Source organism: Hemicordylus capensis, chromosome 3 (genome assembly GCF_027244095.1).
Source record: "Hemicordylus capensis ecotype Gifberg chromosome 3, rHemCap1.1.pri, whole genome shotgun sequence".
NCBI classification, from domain to species: Eukaryota; Metazoa; Chordata; class Lepidosauria; order Squamata; family Cordylidae; genus Hemicordylus; species Hemicordylus capensis.
The window spans coordinates 199217519-199237594 of record NC_069659.1 but is presented as its reverse complement, the minus strand read 5'-3'; the positions used below and the strand labels follow the sequence as shown (position 1 = coordinate 199237594).

The following is a 20076-nucleotide window of genomic DNA, read 5'->3' as shown; positions in this document are numbered from 1 at the left end:
GTGAAGAAATCAACCACAGTTCACATGTTCCATATTCTTTTCTATCTCAGAACTTAGAAATATTGTATTCTAGCATAGGAATGAGGTGATGCAATCATTGCTATGGTAACTACAATTCCATAGCTAACACTGAAGTAAACAGGCTCATAAAATGCATACAAGTTGAGCCACCATGTTAGCATCTAATGCCTTGGAACTGAAATAAAAGGTGCCCCTGAAATATTTAAACCCAGAAATAAATATTTGTTACCTCCCATCTTAACTTATTTCATCATGGAAACATCTTACCATAGTTCACCCTTTTCCAAAAGGGAACATAACTCAGAGAACAGTACATAACTTTTTAGGCTGCTGACTAAGCAGAAGAATCTGCATCCAACTGAAAGGCAGTAGCAATGGGAAGAGGGAAATGATGCTTATACTTGTCAAAATTCTTGATTTTTCACCATCGGAATACACCTACAAGTGGCTGAGCCTTTCCAACCCTCACAGAGGCCAACAGAATCACAAAAAGCCCTGTGAGCAAGAGGAGGAGAAGCAGCAGCCATCAAGGGGGGGACACAAATCCCTTTTTATTATTTTAATGATTTGGCATTTTTAATTATTCTATGAAAGTCATTCTGAAAATTTATTTAAGACATCTCATTGGCTGATGACCAGGATAAAAAGTATCTATGGAATATTTGCCTTGATAGTAGCCCCATACTATGCAGGACACTCACAGAACTGCTGCCAAGACTGCAGCCAGACAGCACTCTGATGGGAGGTAGCGTTGTGTGGTGGCTGTGTACATAATCAATGCAGTTTTCCAGTTTCTGGACAGTTTCTAGCCCAATTTAATACTGTTCATCTGCCTGTTTGCTCTTATTTTTATTGCTGCATTGTAATTTATTATTAGTGTAAGTCACCCTGAGCAGCACAATGCTGGAGTGGCAGGAAACCTTTAGTGCCCTTCTTTTTGTCCGATTTAGAACTTAACTGCTTTGTACTATCCTTCTTAAGCCAACTTGAAGACATAGGCTGCTGAAAACAAATCCTTTTTTTTTTTTTTGTAAATACATAAGATTGGATTGGCTGGTACTGTGCCCACTTTACCTTGATGAGTGTGTGCATGCACATGTGGCATAAGAGAGGAGGTTTTCCTTTCACTTTCATTTCAGCTTGAAGGCGGTCAAGAAGGCTGGTGGTGAATACAACTACAAGTGAGTGCCTGTTTTCAAGAGTAAGGAACTCTTCCACAGAGACTCTCAAAATATTGTCTCATTTCATAAGCCCTGCCTCCAGAGAGAGTGGGATGAATTGACTTCTACCAACAGGAAAACGGGATTACTACTCATAAGAACATAAGGACAGCCATGCTGGATCAGGCCCAAGGCCCATCTAGTCTAGCACCCTGTTTCACACAGTGGCCCACCAGATGCCACTGGGAGTCCACAGGCAGGAGATGAGGGCATGCCCTCTCCGTTGCTGTTACTCCCCTGCAACTGGTATTCAGAGGCATCCTGCCTCTGAGGCTGGAGGTGGCTTATAGCCCTCCGACTAGTAGCCCTTGATAGACCTCTCCTTCATGAAGTCATCCAAACCCCTCTTAAAGCCATCCAGGTTGTTGGCTGACACTACATCTTGTGGCAGAAAATTCCACAAGTTGATTATGCGTTGTGTGAAAAAGTACTTCCGTTTGTTGGTCCTAAATTTCCTGGCAAGCAATTTCATGGGATGACTCCTGGTTCTAGTGTTATGTGAGAGGGAGAAGAATTTCTCTCTATCCACTTTCTCCACACCATGCATGATTTCATAGACCTCTATCATGTCTCCCCGCAGTCAACTTTTTTCTAAACTAAATAGCCCCAGGTGTTGTAGCCTTGCCTCATAAGAAAGGTGCTCTAGGCCCCTGATCATCCCTCTTCTGCACCTTTCCCAGTTCTACAATGTCCTTCCTAAGATGTTGTGACCAGAATTATATGCAGTACTCCAAGTGTGGCTGCACTATAGTTTTGTATAAGGGCATTGTAATATTTGCTGTTTTATTTTCAGTCCCCTACCTAATGATCCCTAGCATGGAATTGGCCTTTTTCACAGCTGGCACACATTGAGTCGACATTTTCAACTAGCTGTCCACCATGACCCCACGACCCCTCTCCTGGTCAGTCACTGACAGCTCAGATCCCATCAGCATATACTGAAGATGGGGTTTTCTGTCCCAATGTGTATCATTTTACACTTGCCAACATTGAAGCGCATTTGCCATTTTGTTGCCCACTCACCCAGTTTGGAGAGATCCTTTTGGAGCTCCTCACAATCTGTTTTGGATTTCACTACCCTGAATAGTTTGATCACATCAAAATGTTAATCTGCAATGTGTTGTTTGAAATGTGTACATTTCAAAACAGTATCATGTCCAGTTTTGATCATTACCATTTAAGGAGGGCACAAGACAGAGAAAGGAGCCAGCGTGGTGTAGTGGTTAGAGTGCTGGACTAGGACTGGGGAGACCAGAGTTCAAATCCCCATTCAGCCATGATACTAGCTGGGTGACTCTGGGCCAGTCACTTCTCTCAGCCTAACCTACTTCACAGGGTTGTTGTGAGGAGAAACCTAAGTATGTAGTAAACCGCTCTGGGCTCCTTAGAGGAAGAGCGGGATATAAAATGTTAAAAAAAAAAAGGGTGAAAAGATAAATCAGATAGAATTAGGAATACAACATCAAAAGAAATGTTGAAGGGCTAGATATATTTAAACTGTGGAGAGAGAAATTAAGAGATAGAATAGTCCGAACCTCAAAGCTATGAAACAACTAAATGGAAAATAAGACAATAAAAAGGTGGACTTTCCAGTTTAACCCCAGGTAGAATAATCTGAACCTCAAGGCTAGCATTTGGAACAATTAAAGAACATGAGAACAGCCCTCCTGGATCAGGTCCAAGGCCTATCTAGTCCAGCATCCTATTTCACATAGTGGCCCATCAGATGCCTCTGGGGACTCCACAGGCAAGAGGTATGTGTATGCCCTCTCTCTTGCTGTTGCTCCCCTGCAACTATATTGAAAGGCATTGTGCCTCTGAGGCATTGTGCCTCTGAGGCTGTATTGAGAGGCCTCTGAGGCTGGAGGTGGCCCATAGCTACCAGACCAGCAGCCATTGATAGACCTGTCCTCCATGAATCTGTCTAAGCTCCTTTTAAAGCCATTCAAGCTGGTGGCCATGACCAGGAAAATAACAGAAAGTAAGAGGGTTGGTTTTTTAAAAAAATGAAATCTTGATGAAGTTATATCTTTGACAATTTTAGGGAATTGTTTCCCTAAAGGTACTGTAAACTGTACTCACCAATATTGTTCATACTTCTGAGAAATGTTATGGTAATGCAGAAGAATATTCTCAAGCACATCCTTCTCTTTTATACAACACTTTCTAGAGCCTAAGGATTTTTTATTTTAAATTTCCTTATCCAAGAAGCATCTAAAATACAGAGAATGAAGTATCAAGTTGCTTCTTATTTTACAGAGCAGCCATTGGAAACACTTTTTATCATTAAAAAGCAAAGCCTGCCCTAGAGCCCACTTTCTTTCTAGAGTGCATTTTTCATTGTGGAAAAAGTTATGTTTAAGATAGGAGGGTAAAGTGTGCCATCAAGTTGATTTTGACTCCTGGTGCCCACAGAGCACTGTGGTTGTCTTTGAGAGGGATTTACCATTGCCTCCTCCTGCGCAGAATGAGATGATAACTTTCAGCATCTTCCTATATCACTGATATAGTACCAGCAGGGATTTGAACCAGCAACCTTCTGCTTGTTAGTCAAGTATTTCTCCACTGCACCACTTAAGGTGGTCTGTAATTCTTAAATTGCTGAAAAAGGCTTATGACGGAAAGCAGCATTAAGTATTACATATATTGGCTGCAGCTTTTCCTATCATTCATAACATACTGTGTTAACTAGTAAAGTACTTATCATACATGAATTTATACTACAACAATTGAGGCAAAACTGATAGAGAGATTAATTAAAACAAGTGAATGCACACAAGTATGTTGTTATATGCAATGGAATTATGAGTAATTCCAAAGTGAAACAGATAATTTCAAATAACAGTGCTTTTATCAGTGGTGGCTGCAAGGCTGAGCCATGATTTAAAAACATTCTGCAGTTAGTAGAAAGGAGGGTTGAAGGGAAAAAGATTCCCTCAGCAGCAGAAATAGCCTAGGGCTGCCTCAGAATCCTTCCCTCAGCACATCTTTACATACCAGTGACATAACGAACCACCCTGATGCTAGTACAGAGTAGCCAAGGACAATTTATCAGCAACTCAGGTAATAGGGAGGAATAGATTCTATTAAGTTAGTCACAATGATAATGATGCCTTAGCCTTTGGATTGAAAATTCAATATCTTCACCTGAAAATAACTGATAAAATGATGTAAAAGATCCAAACAAGCTTTAAAAGAATCGATATCTGTTTTTCTTCACAGAAAGTAGTCTTTGAGTCAGCACTCCGCTCTCCTCCTTGCTACAGGTTACTGTGACAGTAATTATTTGCTTATGGTGCATTACAATACTCCAGGCATAAACATCTATGAACCTGTCTTAAATGCCAGTATCAGAGCACTGTAGAAGACAAGATGTTTCTTACATGCACTTTCCAATATGTGATTAATTAGAATCTGGAACTGACAGCTAGTAGTCCAGTGCTTACTAAATGCTTTTAGAGAATATAGAACTCAAAATAGATCCTCAACTAATGAGTATAAACAATCCCTCAACATTTTGCAAGTGAACATATCGGAAACCAATGCCAAAAATAATCTAATTTATAAAGTTCAAGCAACTACACTAAAAGATATACACATAAGGAAAATCTAAATTAAGAGCAATAAGAGTAATGACACACTATCCTAATATTTGGCAAGTTTATGTATTTTGCTCACCAAGGACTTGTAGCATTTTACTTCAAAACTGATTCCTGAATACAGATTCTTGAAAACTGATTCCTGACCCAGAGACCAGCCAGGCTGGTCTCTGGGTCATCTAGGAGAGACCATATTACTCCTGTATTGAAGGAGTTATACTGGCTGCCGATATGTTTCCGGGCAAAATACAAGGTGTTAGTTATAACCTATAATGCTTGGGCCCTGGGTAGCTTGGGCCCTGGGTAGTTAAGAGAACATCTTTGTCCTTATGAACCCCACCGCCCATTGTGATCATCAGGAGAGGTCTGTCTGAATTTGCCACCGGCTTGTCTGGTGGCTACTCAGGGACGGGCCTTCTCCATTGCTGCCCCGAGGCTTTGGAATGCGCTCCCTAGTGAAATAAGGGTCTCTCCATCTCTGACCATTTTTAAAAAGTCTTTAAAGACGCATCTGTTCACCCAGGCTTTTAACTGATACTGTTTTGATAGTTTTTAATGTTGTTTTAGAATATTGTTTTAAATTTTTTAAATTGTTGTGTTTTCAATTTCTTGTTTTAGTTTTTAACTAATGTTTTAATGTTTTTATCTTGTTGTAAACTGCCCAGAGACATACGTTTTGGGCGGAATAAAATATGTAAAATAAACAAACAAACAATAAATAAATACAGATATTATTTGGGACAGTAAATTGATTTATTGACTACTTGATCTTTAATTTATATGTGGGCTGAGATTTACAACTGAATTCCAGCATAATGTTAAAAAAATGGAATTATTAACTCTATTTATATTTGCAGTTGTGTTTCTATTATTTTAACAGCATAGTATAGAATACGTGTATTCAAATCACAGCTCAGCCACCTGTGAACCTTGAACTAGTTATTCTCTCTGTCTCTCTCTTTCCATTTCCCCCAAATATTTCAGCAAAATAGGTGAAATATATCACTAGGCGGAGTACATAGTCCAAATTACAATATAAAGATAAAAACAATTAACACTTTCATGTCAGACCATCAAGCCAATGTTTCTTACAATGTGGCTAAGTTTTGTTTAATAGCAGTGAATATACGACAACATCTAATGACTAATGTAACAGAATAATTTACTATGTCATTGTATGTTCATAAAACTGTATTGTTGCTATATTGTTGCATAGGTGTGACATTATGTTCCTTCATGTTTCTGTACTGGTCAAAGACTGTAATAAAGTTTATCTAATTAATGCTATCACAAAATAAAAGCAATTTCAAAGAGTAAAACAATTAAAAAGTTTAAAATTATTTTTAATTAAAAGCCTGAGAAAACAGGGGTGTCTTAAGAGTATTTTTAAAAAGAGATCGGAGATGGAGGAGCTCTTATTTTTACAGGGAATGCATTCTAAACCCTGGGGCAGCTACAGAGAAGTCCCAATCTTGAGTCACCACCAGATGAGCTGGCGGCAATCGTAACCGGACCTTCCCAGATAATCTTTTGCATTTTAAATTTTTATTGGATTTTACAATAGCTTTTACATTCAAATTACATTCATTTATCTAATTCTACACATAAGTAAATATTGACTTCCCGCTTGCCTATCTGCGTGGTTCACAATAACTATACATATAAACCATTGCTATAAGGACCTTCCCAGATAATCTTAGGAACATAGGAAGGAAGTTGTCATATACTGAGTCAGACCATTGGTCTATCTAGCTCAGTATTGTCTTCACAGACTGGCAGCAGCTTCTCCAAGGTTGCAGGCAGGAATTTCTCTCAGTCCGATCTTGGAGAAGCCAGAGAGGGAACTTGGAACTTTCTGCTCTTCCCAGAACAGCTCCATCCCCTCAGGGGAATATCTTGCAGTGCTCACACATCAAGTCTCCCATTCAAATGCAACCAGGGCAGGCCCTGCTTAGCTAAGGGGACAAGTCCTGCTTACTACCACAAGGCCAGCTCTCCCCAGTCGCTTAATAGGCAGCAGGGTTCATGACAAAGGAGGTGCTCTCTCTTATAGGTAATAACCAGCACTTTGTATTTTACTTGGAAACATATCTGCAGCCAGTGCAGTTCTTTTAAAATGTTCCCTTTGGGTTGTCCCCGAGACCAGACCTGCATTCTGTACAAGCTGTAGTTTCTGAACTACATACAAAGTTAACTCCTGTTTATTTTTGGAAACTTCCATTTTGTTTCCCCTTGCAAACTCAATTGGCCTTGAAAGATCATGGTAACTGAAGAATAGTCTGAAGTACCACATAGTTCTATGATCCCAAGTTACGACAGATGAAACTAGCCCCTTTCATGATGTCAGACCAGGGTGCACCTAGGTCCAAAAGCAGTCCGGACCTGAAGGCCCCCTACTTCCGTGAAGCCCACCTTAATTTTTCTAAAAAATTAATTCCTGTTGCCACGTTGCTGCTGCTCCAATTAGTTATCAACAGAGGGAGTGTGAATCCGCTGATCCTTTTGGATCTCTCGGTGGCTCTTGATACTATCGACCATCTGGGTCACCTGAGAGAGTGGTGGGATTGGGTACCACTTTTTTAATGTCATTTACCTCCAGAAATGGGCATAGCTGATGGAACAGCTGAAGCTGATAAAAAGCCCTCCTGGCCACTTCCTCAACCTGAGAAACCAGAGAGAGTTTTGATGCAGGAGCATTCCCAAGCTACGTACTTGTTCTTGGGGTGGGGGGGAGGGATGTAACCCCATCCAGAATAGGCAGATATAAACATCTCTTGGATCTTGATCCCCCACAATCAGCACCTTCATCTTATTTTGATTCAACCCATTACAGCCCATTACTCATCATACAGCCCTGGTACTCAGGATGCCTCTGAGTACCAGTTACAGGGGAGTAACAGCAGGAGAGAGGGTAAGCCCTCAACTCCTGCCTGTAGGCTTTCAGCGGCATCTACTGGGCCACTATGTGAAACAGGATGCTGGACTAGATGGGCCTTGGGCATGATCCAGCAGGGCTGTTCTTATGTTCATTACTGCCTCCAGGCAGGCAGTTAGGCACGTTATGTCATTTCATGATGAACTTGATATGGAGAAATAGATTTGGGTGTCATTGGCATATCAATATTGAGAGCCAGTGTGGTGTAGTGGTTAGAGTGCTGGACTAGGACCGGGGAGACCCAAGTTCAAATCCCCATTCAGCCATGAAACTAGATGGGTGACTCTGGGCCACTCACTTCGCTCTCAGCCTAACCTACTTCACAGGGTTGTTGTGAAAGAGAAACTCAAGTATGTAGTACACTGCTCTGGAGTCCTTGAAGGAAGAGCGGGATATAAATGTAATAATATTTTTTATTTAATAATATATAATTTTATTATATATTATATTTAATATTATTTAATATTTAATATTAAGCTTAATATTAAGCTCAGGTGGAAGAGGAATGCTGCAAGTCCATCAAACAGTAGAGGAGGAGAAAAGAGGCCTTGAAGAATATATCAAAGACAGTGAAGAAGATGCACTTCAAATGGTCAAGAACGCGAAACTATTCAACACCAATGAAAGAAAGCAGGCCTACAAAAAAGAACAAGTCTAGAACCGAGCAGAAAAATGGAGAAATAAGCCCCTGCATGGTCAATATTTGCACAATATAAGTGGAAAATCAGACATCACCAAGACCTGGCAATGGCTTAAGAATGGCAACTTGAAGAAAGAAACAGAAGGTTTAATACTGGCTGCACAAGAACAGGCACTAAGAACAAATGCAATAAGAGCAAAAGTCGAAAAATCCACCACAAACAGCAAGTGCCGCCTTTGTAAAGAAGCAGATGAAAACGTGGACCACCTAATCAACTATTGTAAAAAGATCGCACAGACTGACTACAAACAAAGGCATGACAAGGTAGCAGGGATGATACACTGGAACATCTGCAAAAAATACAAGCTACCTGTAGCCAAAAATTGGTGGGACCATCAAATTGAAAAAGTGGTAGAAAATGAAGATGTAAAAATATTATGGGACTTCCGACTACAAACAGACAAACATCTGCCACACAATACACCAGATATAACTGTAGTCGAGAAGAAAGAAAAACAAGTGAAAATAATTGACATAGCAATACCAGGGGATAGCAGAATAGAAGAAAAAGAAATAGAAAAAATCACCAAATACAAAGATCTACAAACTGAAATTGAAAGGCTGTGGCAGAAAAAGACCAAAATAATCCCAGTGGTCATTGGCGCCCTGGGTGCAGTTCCAAAAGACCTTGAAGAGCACCTCAACACCATAGGGGCCACAGAAATCACCATCAGCCAATTACAAAAAGCAGCTTTACTGGGAACAGCCTATATTCTGCGATGATATCTATAACCACAGCAACAACATTGACAATAAAATTCAGCCATCCTAGGTCCTTGGGAAGGACTCGATGTCTGTATAAACAACCCAGTCAATAACACCTGTCTGACTGTGTAAATAAATAAATAAATAGATAGATAGATAGATAGCCACATCTAATCTCTGCAACTATCTCCTGATAATCCTCTCAGTGTTTTCATGTAGATGTTAAAGAGCATTGGAGACTTGTGGAACTCCATACATTAACTCTCATTTTGCAGAGCAGCAGTCTCCAAGTGACACCATCTGGAATCTACCAGAGAGGTAGGAACGGAACCATTGTAAAACAGTGCCACCCAATCCCACCTCTCTCTCAGGTGACTCAGATGGTCGATAGTATCAAAAGCCACCGAGAGATCAAAAAGGATCAGCAGAATCACACTCCCTCTGTTGATAACTAATTGGAGCAGCAGCAAGGTGGCAGCAGCAATTAATTAAAAAAAATACTAAGGTGGGCCTCGCGACAACGGGGGGGATCTCCAAAGCTCTTCAGGTCCAGGCTGCTTTTGGACCTAGGTGCACCCCTGGTCAGACATCATGGAAGGGGCTAGTTTCATCTGCCGTAACTTGGGATCATAGAACTATGTAGTACCTCAGGCTGTTCTTTAGATACCATCATCTTTCAAGGCCAATTGAGTTTGCAAGGGGAAACAAAATGGAAGTTTCCAAAGACAAACAGGGTCTTCTCTCCTATCCCAAATAGTTCCACATGGGAATGGGATAGAAACCACCCTACCATAGGGAGTCCATTCATTTTGGAGTGGTTCTCTACCCGGTAAATATCATGGAGAGGGGCCATACTTGTGGATATATTGTGTACCAAAGTACAGGTAAGAGTATGACAACAAGGGCAGTAGCTGGAATTGCAGTGGTTTGCTTGTTTCCACACATTTACCCAGCAGGAGTAGAAGTCTATCCCAAAATTCTGACGAGGGTTAAAGTAGGGAAGCAGTGGGCAGGCAAGGGGTCTGAAACTTTGCCTCCAAACCAACTATCTACTGCTACACTTCTTTTGACCTGACCTACCTCAGATCATGGAGCCTGACTGAAAGAAATTAGGCTGGAGGAGGAGGCTACAAGGGCAAAAGCAGCAGGTGAGGAAAGGGTCCAGTATCTCTCCCTCCCACCTGCTGCTCTTCTGCTTTAAACAGCTTCCCCATTTCTCTGCTTTACACTTGTAAGGCAAATCCGTATTCTAACACAGGTTTGCTGCCTTCATGTCAACTTAGCCTCTCAAGACTAGCAGGCAACTTAAGTGATGTGCTTGAATAATATATTTTACAATATATTTTTAGTAGGCGTTTTTACACATGTAGAACATTTGTCACCGGTTACTGGCCACTATTCTACATACGTGGGTGTATTTCAAGTAGAAGGCAATGGGGCCAATATGAAAATAAAACTGAACTTGACTTGAGAAGGCAATGGCAAGCATTGGTGGCTGGTGGAAACTGGGAATGGACGAGCTGCTCACCCCACCCTCAAAACGCAGCTGGCTGAGGTGCTCATGTGGTGGCCACTTGATGGGTCACAGCCTCTCTCTTTCTATCTGGTCTCCTGTGACCAGACAGATCAACATGTGCACTTCATCAACTTTCTAAAAAAAACAACCCTCATCACAATTTATTTGAACAGTGTAAGTAGAGTCAAGCATTTTTTCTTCCACAGTGCATGGGCCTCTTAGGTCTAACATCTAGTATGGCAGACAAGAGTCATTGCTGGGGCTGCATACACCAAAAATGCAAATTCAGAATGAGTTTCTGAGTATACCTTGCTCGATAAGCCCATAAACTGCAGAATTCTGGAAGTGGCTCCAAGTATACAAGTCTGTGGAAGAACTAAACATGTGCAGAAATCCTAACTTTCCCTCTGCCCCCAGAAATGCTTATATATGGTGACTGTAAAATTTAAAGTGGGGGGAGGCTCAAACCTCTATTCTGAGAGAAGGACTGAACCATGCCTACTCATCCTTAGGATTTTAAGACATGCCAATGCAAAGAATTTATTTTATTTTGCCACCTTTCTTCCCTATCAAGCCCTTTCAACAAGAGAGGGAACACTATCAGGTGGCTAGCTTGTTTATTTCCTGCTCTGTCCCTAAGGTTCAGGAAAGCTCACAAATACATAGGATTAGATTTTCTAGAAGAGGAGGAGGAAAGAAGCTTAGCTTTATTCTAAGAAACACTTGGATGACACCAATTACCTCAATCAGATTTTATTTCTTTATTATTTATCATATTTCTACATTGCCTAATAGAGACATCTCTCTATCAGGCAGTTTCCATCTGATTTCAGTATGGAACGAATTTACAGGTCTGATGGAAGAAGATGGCAATTTTGCTAGTTTCTCCTGAAACTCTCAGACATATTGACAACATCAGTCACAGTACCCTTCTGGAATATATACTGGACAATATAATATATGATATCATATAATATCATATAATATATGGAGCAGTAGGGGTGTGCAGCAGAGGTAAGCATTACTATACTACAACTAGGTGCAGAGGCCCTTCTGCTCCTGACCAAATATGCCACAAACTCCTGCTCCTTGTGCCACAAGTTGGCCACCCACAACCTACAGTTCCATGCTCAGTCCTCTTCTACTTGGACTCCTTTCTGCTTTTAAAGCAGTAGCATTTTGCTCATTAGGTAGACCATTTGGTATTTTAATGTCATGTATAAAGCTTACCTCCTCTGACAATACAAGCAGCTTTGATTAGCAGTGCACGTTACCTTGGGTTGCAAAATGTCTATTTAAGGTGAGCACTTCTGCAGATGAATTAAGCAGCAACTTGTGACAAAGCAGTTATCAGCGGATAATTGACCTTATTTGAGAGTTAAGCATCCTGAGGCAAAGTTGAGAGTGCTTAAATCCTGGCAGGTTAATTATCCAGTGATTACAATAGCTGTGGAAGGTATTATGGCTAAGAACCATTTGCAAAATGATGCTATTAGAAAACTAAAATTTAATAATAATTAGAAGAAATTACAATAATCAGGTTCTCTAGTCATGTATAGCTACATGATGACCACAGAAAGGTTGTAACTGGCTAGCAGCAATAATTTTCTCTATACTGAGTATATCATGTTAAATTTATTGTGTGAAATCTAGTTTGTAAGTATCAACGAGTTAAGGCAAGATATTTTGACTAAGTACAAATAAGACAGCAAATAAATGAAACCACATACATTCAAGGTTTCTAACAGATGACTCTCCTGAAGTGTTGCAGTGGTTTTTGGAATCATCTCTGCAGATAGGAACATAGGAAGCTGCCATATACTGAGTCAGACCATTGGTCTATCTAGCTCAGTATTGTCTTCACAGACTGGCAGCGGCTTCTCCAAGGTTGCAGGCAGGAATCTCTCTCAGCCCTATCTCGGAGAAGCCAGGGTGGGAACTTGGAACCTTCTACTCTTCCCAGAGTGGCTTCATCCCCTGAGGGGAATATCTCACAGTGCTCACACTTCTAGTCTCCCTTCATATGCAACCAGGGCAGACCCTGCTTAGCTAAGGGGACAAGTCATGCTTGCTCCCACAAGACCAGCTCTCCTCTCCTGTGTAGTGGACACTTACATTCTAAACACTATCATCATTCAGATGTAGCTTGATATTCAAAAGCAAAATATGGCATTTAAAACTGGCTTACCAAGTATTTTCAGTCAATAATAACAACAAAAAAGAATTAACTGCATTTGCCTGTATTTCTGTGCATCACTCTCAAACCCGAGGCAACATTTTCTTAAACGACCACTCTGAGAAGTGAGGGAGGCATGGTGCGTTAGTGGCTAAGGCTCCATCCCCTTTTAAAATGAGTTAACATTTGGTTACATGAACACAGTTCTTACTTGCATCAGCAGACAATCTTTTGTTACCAGTCCCACTCACTTCACCATTTGAGGGGTATTTCAGTGTACTACCTAAACTCAAGTCTCGGCCATTTTCTGTCTCTATGATTGCTTGGAAGAGAAAAACTGACTGCATTCCAGGGAAACAATCATTCTGACAAAGGCAAAGGCAATGCTCAGGTCCATTTGCAAAAGACATGCCACAAAAATACCCTCGCTGACTGCATTATGGCATAAGCAGGTGAAATACAGAACAGACTCTCCTGAACGTTAAGGAACAAAAGAGTGTCAGCTCTCTTCCCTCTGTAGTTTGATGAGCATTCCCAAGGTTGAGCCAAGCTCTACTTAACCCTCCTCATCTTTATCAGAATTGAGTCCATGCCAGAGTGCTCCCCTTTTGTCCAGTTGATTGCTCTGCTGTCTCTCCCCCCACTTTTTACATCCTTTGTCATGGAGCATACAGGCAAGCACCACCCACACATAATCTAATCATAACTAATATTCATGCCTTATCAGGAGCAGTAATTCCTGAAGTCATCAGGAAACTGCTGAAGGGAACCATCAGTCGGTCTCCCTAGTCTTGGCAGGCCTGTAGCAGGCCTGTAGTCTCAACAAAAAAGTGGGGGGAGGGAATTGCAGAAGTCAGGGGAGGCAGGTTATAAAATTTTCAGTGAAAATAGTCAGTGAGGCTGGGGAGGAAAGGGAATTTTTTGGTACACACCATGCCACCAGCTGGCTACGGGCCTGGCTCTGGACATGTTTTTGCTTATAAGAACCTCATTCAAACATGGGATCACGCTTTTGCTGCTGCCATCACATCTGTCACACTAGCTGCTTGTATGCCCATGTCATTGAACACTGCCCAAGGTATGCCCATGAGCTCGCTCTGTGCTTGAGCTCCACAGAAAAAAAGATTCCCACCAGCAAGCTCTAGGTAAATATGACACAAGGCTTTCCTTTTCTCTCTTTCACCTTTAGACCTCTATCCCTCTCCCTACTATAGCCTAACCAACCACCTTTCCACTTCCTGTACCCCTATTATCCCTCAATAAAGAAATTCTGCTTTCAAAGTCACGTCTCCTCCCTCTTTCTTTTCAGTGTGTCTACATCATGGCTGCCTGTCCTGCACAGCTCTTAAGGTATTTTTATTGCTGTTCAGGGGTCTGCACTATTTGATGGTGATTTCCCCTACTTGATCCAATACAAGTCATGGAGGGTGGTAGCTGATATGCCTCCTGCAGACTTTGCAACATTGTTTCTAAGATGGACTTAGTACCCCACTAAGTCTTGGCAGGCACGATGAGGAAAACTACTCAAGTTAATCCTATTGAAATTTAGAGGGCCTGTTAGGCCTTTTTATTTCAATGGGACCCCTTTGAGCAATTTTACTCATCATGCCAGCCCTCGTGTTTTGAAAATAAAGTTATACCTATATATTAATAAGGAGCAGAATCAGAATATAACTGTGGCCGAGAAACACTCACCGTTTCATTTCCAAACAGAATGTCAACGTAAGGTAGAACTTTCATCATTGGGTCCTTGTAGAACTGGCTAATAAATGGTGCCGAAAGATTCAAACTGAAGATCTTGTTGTTTGCAGAAGACTGAGTGGCCACTTTGAGTATGGATTCTGGTGACACTGTCAAAAAGAAACCCTGCAAACAAATGCAGAAAAAATGCTATTCATAAATGTCTAAAGGGGAAAAACAAATTTAAAAAACTATGTCTATAGAGGTCACAATTTTTTGCACTATATGGACAGTTACAGAAAACTAATGTAATTGAGAAATCAGTTCATAAAACTAAAGTTTCAGTCCAACGAGATGTATACACAAATGTGCATTTAAGAAGATGGCTTCCAAACAGAGTCCTCCTTTCCAAAGAACAAGCTGAGGGAGCTCTCAATCCTGACCGGGAACACAAAACATAGGGAAGTTGATTTTTTCTCCACACCCCATTTTCCCACTGAATATTGCCCTCCTGAAGCTGTTTTGGTCCTGAAAGTAACTACTTCATTAGTTGCTTCAGGGACAAAATTCAGTTTGGGGGCTTTGTGTGAGTTTCAACAGGAGAACAGCATATGGGAGAGAACTGGCCTCCCACTGGACACATGCCACAGCCCTGATCAGGACTGCAGCTGTTTAGAAAGCAGCAGCACTTCCAGTTTGAAACATGTTTTTTTAAAAATAGCATCTGTGCAATGCTAATGTGTTCATATAGCATCTGCTCTGCAATAATCTACATCAATTTAACATTTTGTAGCCATTCAATATGTTGAACATGAGCAAACCAGCCAACCAAAAGATGCAGATGTCCTCTTGTTTGACAATTTAAAACTGATTATAGGTGCTATCAAAAATTTCAGCACTAGAAAACACTAGTGTTGCTTGTAGAACTCAAGACAAGAAAGCAGGTAAATGAGGACTGGCAGATGAAAATAAGGCAGTGAAAAATTATTTTGCAGTTCTTTATAGTCGTCATTAAAGCAATTCTTAATATAAATCAAAGTACACTATGGTTGCACAACTTATCACAGAATAATAAAAAGAGTTGGAAAGGACTGTGGAGGTCTTCTAATCAATCCTCCTGCTCAGCACAGAAAACTGCTACAGCATTCCTAACAAAGGGCTGTCCAGTCTCTGTTTGAAAACCTCCAGCAAAGGAGAGCCTACCATTGTATGAAGTAGACTCTTCCACTGTTGAATAGCTCTCACAGTTATGAAATTCTTCCTAATGCCTCACCCAGCCCTGAACAGTATAAGGCCCATGGGCCAGATCTGGCCCACAAGGACTGAGCCACAAAGAACTCTTGGTCTGTCCTGCCTGGGAGGCATGAGTGGAGAATGCAGTGATTTTTGTTTTTAGGCTAACGGAAGGGCTAAGACCCAAACATCAGGCAGAAACAATAGATTGCTGTTGTCCTCAGTGGTGCTGGGAGGTTTGTAAGTTAGTGGTGGTGTGTGGGGGGTGGGGTCAGCATGAAGAAATGCACCTGGCTGGTTGCTGATGCAGCAGGGAAGAGATAGAGAGAATTGATGCCGCTGGCACACTGTTGAGATGGACCATTGGCTGGTTTCTCTCTGTTGTAAAACCAGCACCATCATACACTCTCTCTTGCTCTCTGTCTATTTCCTCCAGCAGGACCACAGAAAGATAGCAGGTGGGAGCAAGCGTACACTGGTGCTGGCTTTGTGGTGGTGAAGAGAAGCCAGATGCAAGCAACACCAGCACACAGACACAGACACACACACCCCTTCTCTGTCTCATCTGCTGTCTTTTCCTGATCCTGTACAAGAGGGAGCTTGCTGCCTGAGAATAGGGTAACAGCAGCCACATTCCATGGCTTCTTCAAAGAAGAAACAGGAAGATCCACCTCTGCCTGGAGACTCCTAAGCAAAGAGGTGGGGAAGCTGGACCTGGCCAATTTCATTCAGTCATTTCCCTCTTCCCCAGTAGGAGGGAGGGCGTTCTCTCCTGAAATTGCTTTAAAGTGTCATCCAACGCCTGTTTACTCAGAAGTACATCTCACAATGTACTCAGTGAGGCTTACTCCCAAGTAAGTGTGTGATGCCAGCTGAAAACAACAGTGATTTAGCGGGAGAAGAGGACTTGGCATCCCTGTGGAGCTGGAATGCACTCCTGGTGCCCTGTTGACCGAGCAGGGACAGGGCTTATTTTCTGGCCACCATCATTGGTTAAAATTGTGAGTCCCTTGGAGTGGGAGGGAGAGACCCACATGTAACTAGCAATTCCTTTAATAATTATGTTTATAATTAATTTTAATGCACTGAAAATTGACCTCAGCTCCCCATACACCGTCATGACTGTGTATGACATCATAGTTCCGACCAGCCGGTGCATTTAAGTTGTACACCTGGGTCTAGCCTAACTCTGGATTCCTTGCAATCCCAACCTATTGGTCCTAGTCTGGCTCTCAGGAGCAACAGAGGACAAGTACACTCTTCCTATGTGAGAGCCCTTCAAAGATTTCAAGACAGCTATCATATGTCCCTTTAGTTTTCTCTTCTACAGCCTCCAGTGCCCACTAAGGCTCCTAGCTCTCTTTCACATGTATTGCTGCCAAACCAGGTCTTCCCCATCCTGCACTTGAGCACTTGATGTTGGCTATTTAATCCCCCCCCCCCGCACCCCAATCCCCCAGCATCAGGTCAGCTGCAAATTTGATAAGCATTCTCTGTAGGAAAAATGCTGTATGAAAATGCTGAACAGTAGAAGGTCCAGGAGAGAGTCCTGTGGCACTCCAATCAGTATCTCATTTCCAAGGTAATGTGGAAGTATCAGAGGGAATGGGGGAAAGGTACATTTTAAAAGGTAAAGTTGTGCCATCGAGTCAGTGTTGACTCCTGATGCCCACAGAGCCATGTGGTTTTCTTTGGAAGAATACAGGAGGGGTTTACCATTGCCATCTCCTGCGCAGTATGAGATGATGCCTTTCAGCATCTTTCTATATCACTGCTGCCTGATATAGGTGTTTCCCATAGTCTGGGAAACATACCAGCAGGGATTTGAACCGGCAACCTCTTGCTCCCTAGGCAAGTTACTTCCCACTGCACCATTTAAGATGCATTTAACAACTGTAAAAATTTCCAGTTATACTCATCTCTCTTTTTGAATTGATCAATGAACAAATACATGTCTTCAGTCAGTCATGTCTTCAAGAATGGCTGTGTCAAATGCATGGGCTCCTGTATGTTTCTTGCTCCAGGTCAAGGTGCTGGATTTGAACCTGATGGCCTGGGGCCTAAACTCTAAGTATCCACCTCTGCCTGCATCTATCACCACACTAGCCATGACTGGTAGACTGGGCCCTCTCTCAATGAAAGAGTAGCTTATCTACAGTTGAGAGCTAGACTTTTCCTGCTATAGTCTACACAATGATTTGCCCAAAGAGGCAGGAGCTACTCTGCTGCCATAAAGCACCTCTTTTTCAGCTCACATTCGGCAAACATGAACTGGCAAGATGTAGTTGACCTCTGTTTTGATGGATAGCTTTGCTGTTTTTATTTGTTATTTTATCAATGTTATTGTTTTAATCATGTTTCTTTTGTAAATAAACTTGAGCTTCCTGGAAAGCAGCATAAGCATGGTACAAATTAATACATGTGTTGTTTTTCTAACAATAAAGCTAGGGAGCCTGACCAAACTGAACCCAAACTCAAAAACCAGTTCAGAAAGGTTTTCTTTTTTAAGTGAAAGAGAATGGGACCCAAACCTTAAATCTCTTGGCTGTTTTTAACCTAAATCAGAACAAAAAACACCTACAGACAAAAAGTAGTAACCAGTTCAAAATAAGTGGTACAATAATGATGTACTTGCACAGTTGTGTGATTGCATTATTTCCCTTTTTTTAAAATCCTGTTGCATTGTTTGCAAAAAAAGTTTAATATATTAACATTTTTATAGTATTCTAGTATAAGCTAAATAGTTTTGTTTTATAAAGTTAAATTAAAAGCAAAAGAGTTTGATATTCTGCATGAATGTATATAAACTGGTACAAAGTGTCTGGCTACTTTCTAAATTAGTGTCTGAACTGGATCTGATGAACTTGAACTGAACTGATTTTTTTTTTAATGCTTAGACTCTCTGAATAAAACAAAGGGGAAACCATGGCTATAACTTATTTTATGCTGCAGAATTGAAGTTAAAAATAAAACAGTGCATTCCTATGTGTTTCTGCTCAGATGCAAGTTCTACTTACGTTCAGTGAGACTCACTTTGAGAGAACTGTGTACAAGATTGTAAACCAAAAGCTTATGAAGGTATCAGAAGAGGTATCAGAGAGGATTTGAACTATAGCTGTATTTCTACCTTCTGCCTAAAGCTCTCTGAGAAAGATGCTTCAAGCCATTTTTAATTATTTGTTTGTTTGTTTATTTGATTGATTTCTATACTGCCCTTCCAAAAATGGCTCAGGGCGGTTTACACAGAGAAATAATAAATACATAAGATGGATCCCTGTCCTCAAAGGGCTCACAATCTAAAAAGAAACATAAGATAGACACCAGCAACAGTCACTGGAGGTCCTGTGGTGGGAGTGGATAGGGCCAGTTACTGTCCCCCTGCTAAATAAAGAAAATCATCGCGTTAAAAGGTGCCTCTTTGCCAAGTTAGCAGGGGTTACAATCTGCTGTGTATTATTTATGGCATGATTTTTTTCATGCAATACTTGGTAAGTTCTGTTCACACTTGCTAGACTGTGTTGAATTTGCATGTTCATATAATTATGACCAACTATGATGACTATATAATTATGGGTAACGTTTATGTAATGCATACAAATAATGTTTTAAAAGCTAAGTGCTTCACCTTTCTTTTAAAATAAGAATGGCACAGTCTGATTTGGCTTGATTTATTACAAACTACTGATTATGGAGCATGAATTTATGTTGGAATATACTGCAGGAAGAAAGAGAGTTGTGAAAGAAATGGTGTCGTAAGAAAACATATGAAACATTAGAAGTTATCATCAGGCAACCTCAAAGCATATAATATTCCTGCAACTTGCTCTGATTAAGGCTGAGTGTGCCAAATATTGCTCTTTCAGGATGTGCTACTAAACATATAATTAGCCTGTTTTCATGCTCACAAGGTGCTGTAACACCTTTGAGCCACAAGACTGCAACTGTGATGAGAAATAAATGAGAACACGATGTGTTAAATTATTTATACAAATGCAGGCATCTGAAGATTTTGTCTGGATTAAAAAAAAACCCCTTTGTTTTGGATTATTTATTTACAAAAACAGAGAATACAAAAAAAATGTCCTTTAGGTTCCAGTATAAGATACAAAATAAAGAGGAAGGGATCACAAAGTGAAACTGGGGGGGGGGAGGCAGACAAGTTAGTGGTTCATATCATATATCCTCTTTATGACAACAGCCCTATTCAGATGCTAAATAAGAGGCTGCACACAAATGCAGCTGCTGGAAGTCCCGCCTGACACGTCACTCATGATTACAGGTGTAATCATAG

The 20076-nt window shown here is 41.0% G+C and overlaps 1 protein-coding gene across 2 annotated transcripts in view; it reads right to left on the bottom strand.

The window, feature by feature from the left end:
- Positions 1–20076, bottom strand: part of ADK (adenosine kinase) — a 410809-nt gene that overhangs the window by 129020 nt on the left and 261713 nt on the right. For both annotated transcript variants that reach the window (XM_053311472.1, XM_053311473.1), the window contains exon 7: positions 14568–14738. In XM_053311472.1, the coding sequence (XP_053167447.1) occupies positions 14568–14738 (171 nt within the window). The remainder of the gene's footprint in view (positions 1–14567; positions 14739–20076) is intronic.